The sequence below is a fragment of the Sciurus carolinensis genome, chromosome 9 (assembly GCF_902686445.1).
Source record: "Sciurus carolinensis chromosome 9, mSciCar1.2, whole genome shotgun sequence".
Classification (NCBI taxonomy): domain Eukaryota; kingdom Metazoa; phylum Chordata; class Mammalia; order Rodentia; family Sciuridae; genus Sciurus; species Sciurus carolinensis.
In genome coordinates, this window is record NC_062221.1 from 368,083 (window position 1) to 385,511 (window position 17,429).

At 45.5% G+C, this 17,429-nt stretch overlaps 1 protein-coding gene across 4 annotated transcripts in view; it reads left to right on the plus strand.

The window, feature by feature from the left end:
- The first annotated feature begins 586 nt into the window (after positions 1 to 586).
- Rnf13 (ring finger protein 13) overlaps positions 587 to 17,429 on the plus strand; it is a 149,403-nt gene continuing 132,560 nt past the window's right edge. The window contains exons 1-2 of one of the 4 annotated variants that reach the window (XM_047563017.1): positions 606 to 706; positions 1,110 to 1,321. In XM_047563017.1, the coding sequence (XP_047418973.1) occupies positions 1,184 to 1,321 (138 nt within the window). In that variant the 5' untranslated portion in view covers positions 606 to 706; positions 1,110 to 1,183. Of the gene's footprint in view, positions 707 to 1,109; positions 1,322 to 13,561; positions 13,906 to 17,429 lie in introns of those variants that run through there. The other 3 variants (XM_047563016.1, XM_047563018.1, XM_047563019.1) reach the window with 3 other exon arrangements.

Sequence of the window (17,429 nt, forward strand, 5' to 3'; positions counted from 1 at the left end):
CAAAGTGCGTACAGCGGTATTTCGGGCATTAACACCCATCGCGCCGGGCGAACAGCGGTGCCCGCGCCGACTTTAGTCCGTGGTTTCCTAACACAGAACCAGGCAGACCTGGGTCCCGACCGTCGCGAGTCCTGGACACTCGGACGCGGAGGACGGCGCGGGCCCGGCGGCGGGACGGCCTCGCGCTTGCATTTCCTCTTTAGGAAGCCACAGGCCGGGCGCCCGCGGCCCCGACCCGCCCGCCCGGAGGGAGCGGGACGCCGGGCAGGGCGCCGTCCCGGGGCGCGGGCTCCCCGGCCTGGCCGCCCTCGGCAGGTCGCAGCCGCGGGCCGCGCGGGCGGACCCGGGGAGGGCCCGGCGGAGGCCGGCGGGTCCAGCCGGGAGCCTCCCGCCGCCGCCGCCCCGCGCCCCGACCCGGCAGCGGAGACGGTCACGCGGCCCCGAGCGGGACTGGCGGACTGGGCGCTTCTCCAGCCGGGCCGCGCGGGCGGGGGCTCGGCGCCCTGACGGGCAGCGCCGCGGACCAATGGCGGCTCCCCGCCTCCGGGCGCGGGCCAATGGGGCGCGCGGGGCGGGACTTCCGCCCGGCCGGTGCCGTCGCGCCGCTGCGCCGCGGGCCGTGCTCGGCGCGCGCTCAGTCATGAAGTCTGGGTAGCGGCGCCTCCCGCAGCGACGCGGCCCGCGAGCGGTTCCGGCCGGCCTCCAGGTAAGCGGCGTCCTGCTCCGGGCGCCTGGCGGGGAGCACGCCCGGCTGCCGCGGGGCTCCGGCGCGGGCCGGCCGGGTCTCGGCGGCGCCCGGTCCCGGCGGTGCCCCGAGCCGGCCGCGCGGCCCCCTGCGGAGGGAGAGCCGCGCTGCCGGAGGACGCGAGCCCCGCCTGCGTGCGCCCCGAGCTGTCGGGCGGTCGTTCCGCCTCCCGCGGTGCCTTCCGGGCGGCCGGAGCCCGGGTGATGCTGGAGGCTGCTCCTGCTCCAGCACTTGCCGCAGAGTCCTCGGGCGAAACTCCTTGACTTTAGTTACGGGACCTTTCTTGTCTTTGGAACAAAAGGATAAAAGGCAGTCACTTCCTTTCTCTTTACTCGATCCTCTTTTCCTCTCCTTAAATGCCCAGCTTGCAGGCCGGGACGTGACCCCGCTAGGCCAGAGTCTGCGTCCCTGACCTCGGGCAGTCGCACCTGCGCCAGGATGCTCACTGAGCTGACCTGCATGGTGAAGAGCTCTGCCCAGAGAGGGCGTGGGCGCGCCTCGCAGCCCAGCGAAGGGTGTACCAGAAGCAGTCATGCAACTTTGGAGCAGCCACAACATGCTCTCCAATTGCTTTTGGTAAATTCCTCTATTTGTCCTAATCCGGCAGAAGTACATTTCCAAAACTATGGTGTCATCCTGAGTTTCAGCACCGTGGGCAGCTGCTGACTCTGTTGTTACCCTAAACCTGCTTGGCTGTCCCTGTTCCTCGGTGATGTAGCAGGAACAGTGCGACTAATGCATTCCTTTTAACAAAGATGTATTGTTCTCCGAGAGGAACACCGGCACTTTTTTGACACAATGCAAATGAGTAAAAAGAGAAGCAGATAGATCAAGATTTAAGGAAGGGCTTTCAAGGGTCTAATCTGTTTTAAGGACAGTTTTTAATGGACTGAGGAGATAGCTCCATTTCAAAGTAACACAACTGGACTGTAGTAGCTTAAGCAGAAGTTAAGAAGTGTGCAGTGCTGAATTCTGGTCCCTAGGAATTTGTTAATGGATTTTGGAATCAACTTAGTGTGTTGATGTAGGCACTAAAAGAAAAGAAGAAAAAGAAAGAAAAAATAACTGTCAGAGGACATCTTAAGGAGTAAGAGTAAAAATTAGTTCATGAAGCTTTTGTTTCAGATTTTTAAAAAAATGTGTGTGTCAAGATGAAGATGTAAATATAACGCACATTATCGTATTATGGCAAAAACAAATGTTTCAAAATATCAGATCCAGAATTTGCGAGTCAGGCTAGGTTCAGCTCTGCCACTTACCAGTTCTGTGACATTATCTATAAATAAGGAAAGAGTTGTGAGGATCAAGTGGAATAAAGTATGTCTGTTGCAGTTAGGCCTTTAAGTTTTTAATTGTTTGGATGGAAGTGCAGGTCCTCCTTCTGTGTAAGGAAAAACAGCTGTCATGTATGTGCAGATACATGCGTGTAAAGTAGTCTGTTGCAGAGTTAGGCCTTTAACATTTTAATTGTTTGGGTAGAAGTGCAGGTCCTCCTTCTGTGTAAGGAAAAACAGCTGTCATACATATGTGCAGACACATGCATATATTTTAAACCTCTTCCTGTGAAGTCAGCTAGTTTGATGTCTCCATGTATAATGTAGATCCTGTAGGTAAAACTTTGGCTTGGGAGGTTTGATACTGAAGGATTTGGGGCAAGTTCTTATTCACCCTTGTTACTTCTTGCACACATTTTGGTGGGGCCTGTTTAGATGCCAGCATTCGGCGCACCTCCCTTGATACTTTGTACTCGGCATCCCGGAGTATCATGTCAGCTTTTCTAGCACACATTTTAGTGGTGAGGGTAGAACTCAGGGCATGACGGCAGGGTTAGGGTTAGATCTCTCAGTTGAGTTGGATAGCCAGGCATTTTGTGGTTTGTGGTTCCTGCCATAAAGTTTTGTGAAATGAAGTGGGTTGGGCAAATATTTAGTAAGCTTACTTCCTGTTGTTGGACCTAAAAATGATTGCCTTTTAAATAAGAGGTATGATTCTGGGCATTCAGGGCTCTCTGAAGCAGTACTTCTAGCAGGAGACAGCCAGTTTGAGTGAGAGCAGCACTCAGCCTGACGGGTCGCATGGGAGAGGGAGAACGTCGGCAAACATCCTTAGTTTCTCAGAAGAGGAAACAGAATTAGTAGACAAGTGAATTCCTTTTAATAAAGCATGACGGTGAATCATGGTTAAAAAATTCTTATCTTGTGTAGATATTTATTGAACATATGTAAAAATATAGTATTTTTAAACTGCACATTGATCTGAGAACAATGAAAGCATTTGATTGGTATTGTCAAAGTTTATGTCAGCATATAAGCAACAGCAGAAGAGTACGATAGTTTGCTGTGGGCCAATACCTTTCTTGGTGCTTTGTGTTGTTCAGCATGATCCTGAGGCTTCCCTGTGGAAGATATCATGATTACCAACGTGTTCTAGGTGGGGAGACAAGGGCATCCCAGATCCATGACTGGCTGAGCTCATACAGGGAGTTGGAGGAGCTGGAAGTTGAACCTCAGTCTCTTGGCTGTCTAAAACTGGCCCCTGTTGTCATATTTCATTTAAAAATACAGAATGCTCTTGGGCTGCTGTGGATTCTTAACTTGCTGGTGACTTCGGGTAAACTCGTTTTCCGTCACTCCTGACGCAGTTCTGGGGAGTCAGAGATTGTTACGCAGCAGACACTGCGTTCAGCGCGTGAGATGCCTCACGCCTCCTCTGTTGAGGATGTGGCCGTTTGAAAGCCGGTTGGCGATTGGAAGAGGATGGGGCACACTAGCCCAGGTGGCACTGCTGTGGAGGTAGGAAGACAGCATCCGTGATTGTGCGTTTAGGGAACCGCTGGTAAAGCGAGAGGTGCAGATCCTGGAGCTCCTCACGTGCCAGACTGAGGATTTTGTATGTGATATTTTTTAATATATAATTTTTAGGTATTAATTGATACAATTTTGAGATTTGTTTCAAATATCAGATTTATTTATGAGACGTGCCTGGGACTTGGTAGAGAGTAATTGTGATGTCTCTGTTATCATCATTATCTTTTTATGGTACCAGGGATTGAGCCCAGGGGTGCTTAACCATTGCACCACATCCCCAGCCCTTTCTATTTTGAGGCAGGGTCTCGCTGAGTTGCTGAGGGCCTTGTGAAGTTGTGGAGGCTGTCCTGGAGCTTGGATCCTCCTGCCTCAACCTCCGAGTTGCTGGAATTACAGGTGTGCCCCCCACACTCCTATCATCATTATCTTAAGGAAGGGGGAAAAACAGAGTCCCAGGACCGATGGTAAGAAAGAAAACACAACATCTGGATGGCCTTTTACACTTGAAATCAGGCTCAGGACAAGTCGTACAGGGCCTGCAGGCTCTTTTCTTGGCAGGTTTTCTGGGGTTTGGTGCAGTTGGGTAGGGCGTGATGTTAAATTAAGCAGTAAAATCTGTGCATCTCTGAATTATTTTTAGTTTTCTGTCGTGTTAGACCTGAGTAGCTGGCAAATGAAATGTCATGTTTTTGAGCATGAGGGCTGAGGAAAGGTCTCTGTGCCTTGTGACACCATGCTCAGAAGCATTTTTTGGGTCCTACCGTTCGAGTTTTTCTATTGCTTTCTTTCACCAACAAATATGTATTAAGTTCTTCCACGTCAAACACTGTCATAGGCACTCAGAGTACATCGGTGAACTGAGGAGACAGAGACCGTTGCCCTGGTGGTATTTGTCTTCTCGTGGGGGAAATCCAGTGCGTTTTCGTAGTCAGTTTTGTCTACTGTGTGTTCGTGAGTCGGACGCTTCAAGCAGGTAGCGAGGAATGATAGCAGACTGGAGCGGCTGAGCAGAGCGCTGTTGCAAGGGACCTGGGCCTTGGCTTCCTCCGCACTGCCCGGCTGCCTGCCGTGGCTTGTTCTGTCGCTGCCCGGTTTACTTGGTCATCTCCTCTTTGTCACCTGAACTGATGAGTAGCTAGACCTTTGAAATAAGAGAGCCTTTAGTGCTCAGCAGATGCAGGTACACAGCACGTGTTCCTACAGGGAGGAGGCGCGGTGCTCGGGCAGGGGCTGGATCTGGAGGGAGCTCTGACCGCAGCAGCCCCCCAGCTGTGTGCTCACTGAGCTGGGGGCCTGGCGGGGAGGGAAGGTGCTGTGAATGGCTTCACTTGCTTGTCTTTGAGCTTGGAACGGAAATAAGGTTATAACGGCACAGCCAGAATTGTCAACTCTAGGGGATGTGCCCACCAGTGAACCGGGGACTTTGCACAAATAACTTCACCTCTGAGTTCATTTCCTCATCTGTAATGAGGTGATTGGAATTTTCCAGTTTTTAAAAAAATCCACTTTTAAGATTTCTTATAAAATGCCTGTTGTACTAATATTAGAGATAATATAGAGCAAATATGGCCTTCCATTGAGTAAGGGTAAAGTTAAATTTATCCTTATAGTTAATAAACTAGATGTTTTAAAAGTGTCTACAAAATTTATGTTTGGTCCTATTCGTTAATAAGACTGCTTTGTAATTTTTTAGAATAGAGCCACCACAGCCAAATACAGGAAACCATAGACATATTTTCCTCTCTACCCTCGGGAGAGGGAAAAACAAGCCATGGTGTCTTGGACCCTGATAATGCTCACGTTAGTCGTGATCCTGCGCTCACCTTAGCACACTTGGTCCCTGCCTGTGGTCACTGTGCATGAGCTAGGTGGACAGGGTCAGCCGCGTGGCCTGCGGGATGGTGGGAGTGGTGAAGAGCAACCTTCAGTTCTGTTCCTGGGGGAAGGAGAAGGCGCCCAGGAGAGGCTGGAGAGGGAGTAGACGGCCAGACCCCGCCGTGGACAGACGAGCAGCTGGTCCTGCGCTCCCGCTGTTCTGAGAGCTCCTCGTCTGTGGGGCGTGTACTCAGGCAGTCATGGCATCAGGCCTTTGTCTGTCACTTAGGTGACCTGTGGAGACATTTTTGTAATTTCTGGTTCTTTCAACGAGGTTGACTTTTCTTGAGCAGATCAGACTTTTAACTGAAGACTGAGGAACGTTGTTGTTTTGTGTTTTTAGGGTATCAGTGTTCACGAGACAGACATTAAAGGCTGCAAGTGTTCATAGTCCATTATATAGACCGAAGACAACTCACGTCGCAGTGTTTTCTCACTGGCGTGAAAGAACTCCCGGTCAGCTCTGAGAATCTGGTTTAGAATCGTTTCTAAGGAGTTAGAGATTTGTTGAAGTTTGAGGGATTTCTAATGGTTAGGACGCCCGGTTAAACCTTGTAGAGGGATTGAAATAATCCCACTGAGGAACTGGTACCTGAGTATTTCCAAATGAAGTCATGAGAGACAAAAGGAATTGAACTTCTTTTGCTTAGATATAAAACACTTTGGTAAATGTTGAAGAATTCTTTACTCTTTGTGTGATTCATATGTTTGACCTTCTACAGGAAGAACTGTGTCTGGAACTTACACTTTTGTCCAACATGAATTATAAATAAATGTTCTTTTAAAAATATTTTTTAGTGGTGGATGGACACAATACCTTTATTTTACTTATTGTTTGTGTGGTGCCGAGGCTCGAACCCAGTGCCTCACGCGTGCTAGGCAAGTGCTCCACCACCGAGCTACAACCCGGGTCCAAATTATAAATGTTAACTGCTTTTTTATTGAAAAATTGTTTGAGTTGAAATTCACATAACATAAAATTAACCATTTTAAAGCACCGCTCTGTCCAGTGTCAACACATTTTATCACCCCACTGTGGAGCCTCGCTCCAGCTGGGCATTTGGAGGCTTGGGGGACCTGGCCTTTAATGCCTCGCTGCCTTATCACCAGGTGCCTGGTGGTCAATTGTGTCACACCTCAGTCCTTCCCACCATGTCTGGTGGCCACTCAGATCACACCTCAGTCCTTCCCAGCATGTCTGGTGGTCACTCAGGTCACATGTCAGTCCTTCCCAGGGTGTCTGGTGGTCACTCCTGCCATACCTCCGTCCTTCCCAGCGTGTCTGGTGGTCACTCGTGTCACACGTCAGTCCTTCCCAGCATGTCTGGTGGTCACTCCTGTCACACCTCCGTCCTTCCCAGGGTGTCTGGTTCTCTCCATGGCTGAGTTAGGGTGACGAGCGCATTTCTTGCACATGAATGTCCAGTTGTCCAGTGCTGCTTATTGGAGAGTGCTCACTGGTCTTGGCACCTTTATTGAAAACCAGGTGTCTAGATAATCTGGGTTTATCTCTAGACGCTCAGGTCCCGTCCTTTGGTCCACGTATGTCCGTGCCCCCGTGGTGGTCCTGTGCTGTTTCATTGTTGCAGCTTTGTAGCACTAAATCTTGAGTTCAGAAGTGTAAGTCCACCTGCTTTGTTCCTCACTTTATAAATTGTTTATGCTTATTCCAGGTCCTTCGCATTTCCATGTGAATTTGAGGATTGACTTTTGTCTGTGGGCAGTAAGGGTCATTGGAATGCTGATAGGTGATACATTGAATTGGTAGGTTTGGCCAGTACTGCTGTCTTAACAGTATTGAGTCTCCAGTGTTTTGTGCTTCGTGGTTGTCTGTGTGCAAGTCTGTGAACTTTACTCCGGACCTTCTTCTTTTGAATGGTGCTGTACGTGAAGTTTTCCCAGTTCAGCCTTTGGACTGTTCGTCAGTGGAGTATACGACGCAGTGATTTTGTGTGCAACATCAATCGCTTGTCCTGGTCTTCTGCTTTATTTTTTACTGTGCAGACAATGTCATGAGGGTCCGCGAGACAGTGGAAGGTGCGGCCCTGGGTCCTTTGGTGTGGATGTGTCCACTCATCCTGGGTGCCGAGAGTTGTGGGGCGACCTTTCAGCACAGGGCTGGAGGGAGTGCCCAGAACTTCACCCTTTCATTTCCAGCATCATGTTACGTTTGCTGACCATTTTAAAAGCATACGGGGCCTTTCGTTTTTCTTAAACTTGGAGGAAGTGTCAGTACATATTTTATTTAAAAATTCTTATTTTTTGTGATGATGTTGTGGAGAAAGCCTTGGGGATTAACCGTATTTATCACAGTCTGGTTCAGAGATCCATGAATAGTAAAGATAAAATTGGAATGGAAGCTGATTTGAACATAAAAATGATCATTAATATACATTAGTTTACTTTTTTAGTTTTCCTTGAAATATGTTTTCAACTACTCAGCTCTAAAATATCATTATAAATAGATTGAAATGTGAACAATTCCAATCTTACAAATAAGACTAAAACAGTAGCCCATGATTTCATATGATATAAATAAATAGGAATTTTGATGACAAATGGGACAATGACTACAGTAGATAGAATAATGATATCTCCCAAAGACGTCCACTTCATAGTACCTGGAACTGCGTGTGCGTTACCTCCTTAGGAGAAGGATGTCCACTTCACAGTACCTGGAACTGCGCGTGCGTTACCTCCTTAGGAGAAAGATGTCCACTTCACAGTACCTGGAACTGCACGTGCCTTACCTCCTTAGGAGAAAGATGTCCACTTCATAGTACCTGGAACTGCGCGTGTGTTACCTCCTGTGGCAGAAAGAACTTCGCTTGTTTGATTAAGCTAAGTATTGGGGGCAAGGGAGATTATCCTGGATTATCCAGATGGACCCAGTATAATCACAGGGTTCCTTAAAAATGCAAGAGGGATGCAAATGAGGGTTTGGAATAATGTATTGTGGGAAGGAATCCATGTGTCATTGCTGGCTTTGGAATGGAGGAAGGGGCTATGGAATTGTATGATTGAAGACATTTTTATTTTAAAAACTGTTGGATAATAGCCTAGACTAGAACAAAAATTTGTGTGACTTAAAACTAAATGGTACTACCAGGAGACCGTGGTTGCTGTTTCAGATGCTTCTCCTGATGACCCACCAATGGCGGTGATTCACCTCATTTCTCCCCTGTTGGTAGGCGAGAGACTGCCTTCTCTCACTGACAGGGGACAGACAGCTGTACCCTTTCTTCATTGCTTCTCTGCTCCACACTCACTCTTCAATACCTGCTCTTTGGTAACAGACTTTAAACATTCCTTCTTCACGAAGAACACAATGGCAAACTTTATTGGATGCCACAGGAGGCAAGGTGTCTCAGGAGCTTTCTAAGGAGTGTGGGTCTTTCTCCCCAGTTTCTGTAATCCAGGTTGTGGGTTTTCCTGCTCCTGCTGCGTGGCCTTTAGGCAGGTGGGGTCTCCAGTGGTGTGTGTCTGTCATGTGCGCGGAACGACAGTCCCTCAACATCCTCACAGCTCAGCCCTGGTGACCGCTTTGCCGTAGCCCTTTTGAGGTGGACACCGTGGACTCCAGGCCTCATGCCTGCAGTGCCTTGCTGCGTCTGGGTGCACACCCTCCACCCCTGGCTGGCCTGCACCAGGGGCACTGTCTCCTGGGCCCACTGCAGGACTGCACTCTGCAGGCCTGTTCCCACAGCTGTCCTGACCACCTCTGTGCCTGCCCTGCAGCCCTGGCTGGCCTGCGTCACAGGTGGTCTCCTTCCTGGCATCTTGGACCAGCCTGTTCCAGTCAGCCTGGTGAAGTTCTTGTTACCTGGTGTGCTGCACCTCGCAAGCTCCAGTGAGGGCTGATTCCAGCCTCCCTCGGGGAAGGACCTCTCCTCCAAGCTCACCCTGTTGCGTATCTCCCTCAGTCATAGTGTAATAATTATTTTTCTTAAAAAATTAGGAACAGCTGTGTTGATTGTGATAGATACAGAATAAGCTTTGTGTATTTTCAGTACATACCTTGATGAGTTCTGACATTTTTATAGCTATGAAACCAGTATGGTAACTAAGCTGATGAACTCGACCCTCACTTCCCGAAGCTTCCACATGCCCCTCTGGAATCCTTCTCTCCTGCCCCTCTGCTTCTCTTCTTATCTCTGCATTTTACTATCCTGTTGCAGTTTAATAATTATTTATATAAAACGTCCCTTTAATATACTTATGGTTTGTCTCATGATCAGACTGAGTGATACAGAATTGGTATCTGGAGAGGTTCCAGGAGATGGATCTAGAATTTGAGATTTTGGTATTGATTTGGTTATGCCTTTTGAACTCAGCAGAGTGTTCCTTGTCAGTAGGAGTTGGGATGCTGGATCCATGATGTCACAACTAATTAAGCTGTCACCTTTGGTGGTAGAGTGTCACCTAATGCACATGCCATGAACCCAGGTGGCTGCAAGTTTGACCTTTGTGGCCACAGTGGTGACTGTGAGGACTGCAGTGTGGGTGTAGCTGAGTACTTACAGAGAGAAAGTGACAGCTCAGTTTGTGTACTCTTTTCCCAAGATCTGCTCCCTTTTCACTCTTGTTTTGCTATTTCACTTCAAAAGAAATTGTTCCATCTCCTCCAGATTGTGAATAGGCTTGGGAGTCAAGAACTTGGTTGCTTGCTCATTTTATTTCATGGTTTTCTGTGTTTTGTAAAAGCAGTGCACACTTAAAAACTTGAACAGGTGGAACAGATTTGTTAAGATTTCTGTGTATTTGGTATTTTGTTTAGTATATGTTATATAAAATGAAATAGACTTTAGAAAGTTTCTTTTTTTTTCTTATTCTGAAGCACACAGGTGAGTATAAAGAAGATAAAAAGCATATAAAATCCCACCATCCAGGGTTTATGTGCATCAACAGATTATTTTGTTTATAGAAGTTATATATATTTTTAATGCATACTTAAAACTCTTTCCACCTTTTTTTCCCCTTCTTGAGCCTGTGTCTTACTATGTTGTCCAGTCTGGCCTCTAACTCCTAGACTCAAATGATCCTCCAACATTAGCCTCCTAAGTAGCTGGGACTGCATGTATATACCACTGTGCCTGTCTGTAATGGAAACAGTTTTTGATTTATTTTTGATCAGGATGGGACCAAACCCAGAGCTTTGCACATGCCAGGCAAGGGCTCTGTCTCTAAGCTGTATCCCTGACCTTGCAGAAAACATTTTTAATGTTACAGTCTTAAATTTTTTTTAGCTCATTTAACATATGACTACATTCAGAGGTTCTATGTATAGAGAGGCTGAGTTCGAATTCATCCTATAAACATGAAGCACCTAATACATACTTGGCACTATTTGTATACACATAAAGATTTGTGTCTTTGAAGAATGTATTTTTTTGTACTTAGGGACCTTAAATGACAAAATAACACGAAAATGATAGAAAGTAGTAAGTGTTATGAGCAGTGGCAGCTCGGTGAGGAATGAGGCCCGGCAGGTGTGTGGACGGTCTGCACTTGGTGCCAAGGGAGAGGAGTGTGTCCAGGAGAAGGCTAAGGACAGTGCTGTGGGCGTATTCAGAGAACAGGGGTGTCACCAGGGGCGATGGCATGAACGCGGGCTGGACTTCGTGCTCACTCACCCAGACTGCCCGAGGGTCGAGCCGCTCAGCTTGTGTGTAGGTAAAGGAAGCGAATGGGGATGGAGATGGCGAGCACGGGAGAGGCCCTTTTCTTCAGCACGGCCATGGCATTTGTGCAGAGAACTCCGAGTCCCCTAGAATGTGACAGACAGAATGACAGTAAAGTGACTTTCCCCTGCTTTGTTTTTTATTTTAAAGGTTTTTTTTTTTTTTTTGAGGACTAAAAGGAGGAACTCTCAGGTCAGGCGAGTGGCTGGCACAGAGTCCAGTGCTCTGTCAGTGTGGGGTAGTGGGGCATGGTGGGCAGCATCAGGAAACCCAAGCGTTCCGGGTCAGCAGACGGGTGCTCATGTGCACCGGGCGTGAATTCTAATGACCGCGAAAACCAGGATTTTATCCTATTTCCCTAAATGGTGCCTAAGTCCATGAAAGCAGTGTCATTGTTAATTGTCTTTTCCTTGTGTGTGTGGCTTATTGCTGGGGTTGGCAGCCTTTGGCTCTGGTGACAGCAGGGGATTAGAGAAGCTCATGAATTGTATTTTTGTTAGTTCCTATTTCTGCTTTTCTTTTTCTTTCTACTCTGATTTGGCCCTCTGTCCCCTGTGCATTGGCTGGCAAGGATGAATCGGTATGCCACTTGCTTATCTGTGGTAGAGAAGAGCGCTTTCCAGATTTGACTTGATCATAAGGATCACTAGGGGACACTTAAACAGTGAGATCAGAGGCTTTCCATCTGGATCTCCAGGGGCGTGGCTGGGAATATTTTCATCTCGGGCCTCAGGTAGTATGCGACTCACTGGAGTGAAGTTTATTTTCCAGACTTCCCTGGCAGTTAGTTACCTGGAGTACATGTTACCAATACGAAGAAGATGACCAGATCCCATCTCCTCTGTGCAGGATGGGAAGCGGCAACTGGGGTGGCTGACCGTCTGGTTCTGATGTGTGATGCCTCAGTGTGCGCCACGTCCAGCAGTTTTCGGAATATTGTCATGTAGTGAGAAAAAGCAGAAGACCCCGTTTTGAGTATCACGGTGCAGTGGGCTTATTTTTTATTTTTTAAAATGGCTGCACATCATGTGCATGGGACATGAATTCTAATGGTCACAAAAATCAGGGATTTTATCCTGTTTCTAAGATGCTACTGTCCATGAAAGCAGTGTCATTGTTGATTCTTTCCTGAGTGTGTGTGTGTGTGGCTTATTGCTGGGGTTGGCAGTGCGCATGGAATGTCTGTGTGACTTGAAGACCAGCAGCAAGCCAGCCTCGCCTCCCCGCAGCCCCATTTCCCACCACTGCCCCTGCTGACCTGCCTTGCTGCTGCTTGATTTCCAGGTTGCTTCCTTCCTTCCACGATTGTACCTCTTAACTGTGGATCTGTGCACCGCCTGGTTTGTTTGGAGTGGGATCCGAGTGCTCACGTTCTTTGTGACTTGCTTCTGTGCTAGCTGCACTGACGTGAGTGCATCTGTGTGGGTGATGGGCCTCACACATTGCCTTGCTGTGGAGAATTCCACTGGATGCGTGCCACAGTTTATTAATGCCACGTTCATGGATGGCGCTCAGTAGTATAAGTTGAACAGAAAAAAAAAGAACTGTTGCCTCTGTCTGCAGAGGGACTAAGGTGCATTTTGGGGAAAAACAGGACATGAGTGTCTTAACACGTAATAGTAAAAATATCTTTGATTCTATTACGATTGGTACTTTGATATCGGAAAGTATTGTTTTCATGGGGGAAAAGGCAATTTGAGTACACATCAAACTTTGGAACAGTTAGTAGAAAGACTCTGAGGTTGGAAAGCATTAGGTGTTTTGAGGAAACTTATTTCTTAATCTTTAAAAGTCAAAATTTTGTTCTTTTTGCTCACTTATTAAAAAAATCAAATTGTAAAACAGTCATCAGACAGAAAATTTTTGTTTTGGTTGATGGTAATAGTAAAAATCTTAGATGAAGGTTGGTGTTAGTTTGGAATGATTTCATGTTAGAGGAAGTTTTTCTTGCAAAAAAATTGGCATCTAATTTTTTTCTTAAAAGTTAAACCTTGTTTTATTTTTTATTTTGTTTTTTTTTTTTCAGAATATGAACTTTATTATATCAATGTCAAACATCTTTATTTTGATAAAAGACACCCTAGTAGAAGGATCTTTGTTCTTAGAAATTCACATTGAAATAAGGGATAACTGTTTTAGAATATTTAATAAATATAAATAGGAGGCCTGCAGTACACAGAATTTAAGTGTATTAAAATGTTAATTTGTGAACCTGGGCTGGGGTTGTGGCTCTAGAAGTAAAGCGTTTGCCTAACATGTGATGCACTGGGTTCAATCCTCAGCACTACATAAAAATAAAGGTGCTGGGTTCATCCACAACTAAAAATATACTTTTTTAATTGCTGCATCTAAGAATTCAGGAGTTCTTTATCATAACTTTTCTGAAAATTTTAAATTATTTCTAACTATAAAGTTTAAAAAAATGCTGTGCAGGAACTTCTGCAAAGTCAATAGCAAAAGCAAGTCTAATTGGAAGACTGGGTTCTTGGGAACTCAATAAGAATTACTTAAGAATTATAACATATGACCTTTTAGGAAGGACTGCCAGAAATGAAGGAGAAAAGCTAACTTTTCCCTGAACAGAGATTTTTCTTATCGCTTCTGTAGAGACAAACTTGCGTAAACTTGAAGCATGCATTAATGTAGAAGAAAGTGGTCTGTCCCAATGCACCCAGCATCAACAAAGGATCTCAAGTAGGGACGACGGGAGATGGAGAAAAAACAGACATTTTCAAGTAAAGCTGCGGCCAGGTGACACACTGCACTCTGATGGAGGAAGTTCAACTATAGGGGCATTGTAAGTTGCTCAAGTCTCATGAGTTATCAAGAGGCTTCTTTGGTGCACTAAAGTTAAACTAAAAACATTTCTGCAGTTATCCTAATGTTGCAATACCAGGAACATCCAGCTGCACACAGGAAGCCCATTGTACGGAATGTCTGATAACTCTTAGCATCTGTTAACATCCTTGCCTTTTTGGCAAGGAAGGTTTCCCAGGCTTGGTTTTTGCCGATACCACAGGATCAGGAAGGTTTCCCAGGCTTGGTTTTTGCCGATACCACAGGATCAGCCGATGATGGGTCGGGGGTGGGGGGTGCTGATCTGCTCTCCACATGTCCCCCTTTCTTACTTTTTAATTGCAACCGATGCATGTCTACTTGGAGGTGTTGGAATTGGTATCTGATGCGACTGCAGATGACTGACAACTTACAACGGCCAGCATTGCCATAAACATGGTAGCTGGTGTCACAGGGACGCCCTGACTCTCAATCACATTCTCAGCTTTGTCTGTCAGGTTCTTGATCTGACCCCAAGTCGGGGGACTTGAAATCAGTGTGCCCTTCATTGCTTGTCTGTTTTTCTTGCATCTTTTCCTCTTCAGATTGTTTCGGGGCAGCTTCTGCTCCGGCTCCGCTGTTTCTGAAGCGATCCTTTGTCTTTTTAATTCGGGTTCGGGTTCTGGTTCCAGTTCCAGTTCCGGTTCGGCTGTTGGATCCATGTTGATGATGCACTGCTCACTCGGGTACCCAAATCAGCTTCTCAGCACCTTCAGCTGGAAGCGTCATGTCTCCGAGGCTGGCGGCCTTACGGGTCTCACCGAGACTCTCACCAGAGCCAGGCTGCAGCGGGATCGGCAGCGAAGCCCTGTATCCTGCCTTTATTTTGTTTTCTAATTTATTATTTTTACTCATGAAATTTGAACCATTCTCCTTAAAAGCTTTATAAAACTATGATTTATGGGAATTAAACTGTGGTATGTGTTAGTACTGTCGGAACTCCTGGAAATCACAGTCCTTTTAAGGACTACGATGACATTATTGATATGTTCAGGTGTTGTGTGAATCAAGAACATTATTCTGGAGAAGATCTTGTGGCACAAAATGTCCTGCCCACCTTTGGATCTACCCTTCACAGCCTGCCAAGACTGAATCATGAAGAAATAGAAGATCTGAACAGACCTGCAGTGAGGAGATTGAATCAGTAGTCCAGAACTTCTCAAGAAAGAGATGTTCAGGTTCGAAAGCTTCAGGCATGAATTCTATCAAATATTTCAACAGTACCAGTCCTTTTCAAACTTTTCTAAAAACTGAAGAGGGGAGGATATTTTCTAACTTATTCCAAAGAGCACAACTTACCTGGATACCAAATTGGATGAATACTACAAACAAAAACAGTAGGAAAAAAACCCCACACGTGGGGATCAGTGTCTTCTGACTGTTGATGCAGATACAAGCAAACTGAATTCAGTAGCACATTATGTGGATGGTGCCTCATGACCAAGTAGGACTTATTCCTGGAACGTGAGGGGATGGTTCAAAATGAGAAGAGTAACCAGGAAAGCACCACACTGGCGGGATGAATGGGGAAGGCCTGATTGTCTCAGTTGGGTTCTTCTGCCTCCTCACCAGTATTTCTTATGTATTCTTGACAGTAGTCATTCTCACTAGTGTGAGAAGAAATTTGGTGTAGTTTTGATTTGATGTCCCTGATAGCTAAAATGTTGAACACTCATTTTCATGTTATTGTTGGCCATTTGTACTACTACTGTGGGAAATGTCCATTTCATTTGGCCATTTATTGATTGAGTTTCTGGGGTTCTTTGCATATTCTGGATATTAATACTCTCTTGGAAGAGTAGCTAGCAAAGGTTTTCTTACACTGCAGGCTGTCTCTGCCCTGTGTTTCCTTTGCTGTGCAGAAGCTTTTTAATTTGATGCCATTCCATTTATTATTTCCTGATTCACAGGGTACCTATTCAGGAATGTTTTGACCAAAAAGATGATTTCACATTAAATATCTGTTAATAATTAGTGTAGTTCTACCAAAAATATGTAAAATTAAATGTGATTAAGGATGGTGGTGATAGGATATATCAATAGAAGCAGAAAAAGCATTTAACAAAATACAGCATACATTCACTTCAAAACTAGAAAAACTAGGGATAATAGGAACATTGTAAAAGCTTTATATGATAAACCCAAGACCAACATCTTTCTAAATGGAGAAAAATTGAAAGCACTCCCTCTGAAAACTGGAACAAGACAGCGATGTCCTCTTCCACCACTTCTATTCAACATTGTCCTGGAAACTCTAGCCAGAGCAATTAGGCAAAAGAAAGAAGTTAAAGGGATAGGAATATGAAAAGAAGAACTCACACTATCCCTGTTTGGTGACAACATGATTCTATATTTGAAGACTCAAAACACCCCACCAGAAAATTTTTAGAACTCATACACGAATTCAGCAAAGTAGCGGGGTATAAAATTAACACCCATAAATCAATTGCATTCGTATATACCAATGATGAATTCGTTGAAAGAAAAATAGGAAAACTCCCCCATTCACAATAGCCTCAACAAAAAAATACTTGGGAATCAATCTAACAAAAGAGGTGAAAGAGTTCTACAATGCAAACTGCAGAACACTGAAGGAAGAAATTTAAAATGACCTTAGAAGATGGAAAGATGTCCCATGCTCTTGGATCAGCAGAATTAACATTGTCAAATGGTCATTCTACCAAAGGTGCTATACAGATTAATGCAGTTTCTACTGAGATTCTAATGATGTTCTTCATAGAAATAGAAAAAGCGATCATGAAATTCATTTGGAAAAATAAGAGGCCCAGAATAGCCAAAGCAATCCTTAGCAAGAAGAGTGAAGCAGGAAGCATCACAATACCAGACTATACTACAGAGCTATTGTAACAAAAATGGCATGATATTGATACCAAAGTAGACATGAAGACCAATGGAACAGAATAGAAGACACAGAGAAAAACTAATATAAATATGGTCATCTCAAAGGCACCATAAATGTGGATTGGAGAAAAGGTGGCCTCTTCAATGAAAGGCTCTGGGAAAACCAGGAATGCATATGTAGCAGAGTGAAATTTAACCCTTATCTCTCACCCTGCACGAAGCCCAACTCAAAAGTAGAACAAGGGTCTAGACTCTAGACCAGAGACCCTACACCTACTAGAAGTAAAAGTAGGTTCAACTCCCCGTCATGTTGGCTTAGAAACCGACTTCCTCAACAAGGCTTCTGAAACACAAGAACTAAAATCAAGAATCAATAAGTGGGATGGAATCAAACTAAAAAGCTTCTTCACAGCAAAGGAAACAATCAAGAACATGAAGAGAGCCTACAGAATGGGAGAAAATCTTTGCCACTTGCACCTCAGCATGTTAATTTCCAGGATATATAAAGAACTCAAAAAACTTAACACCAAAACCCCCAAATAACCCAATCAATAAATGGGCAAAGGGATTGAACAGGTACTTCACAGGAGTCAACAAACATACGAAAAAATGTTCACCATCTTA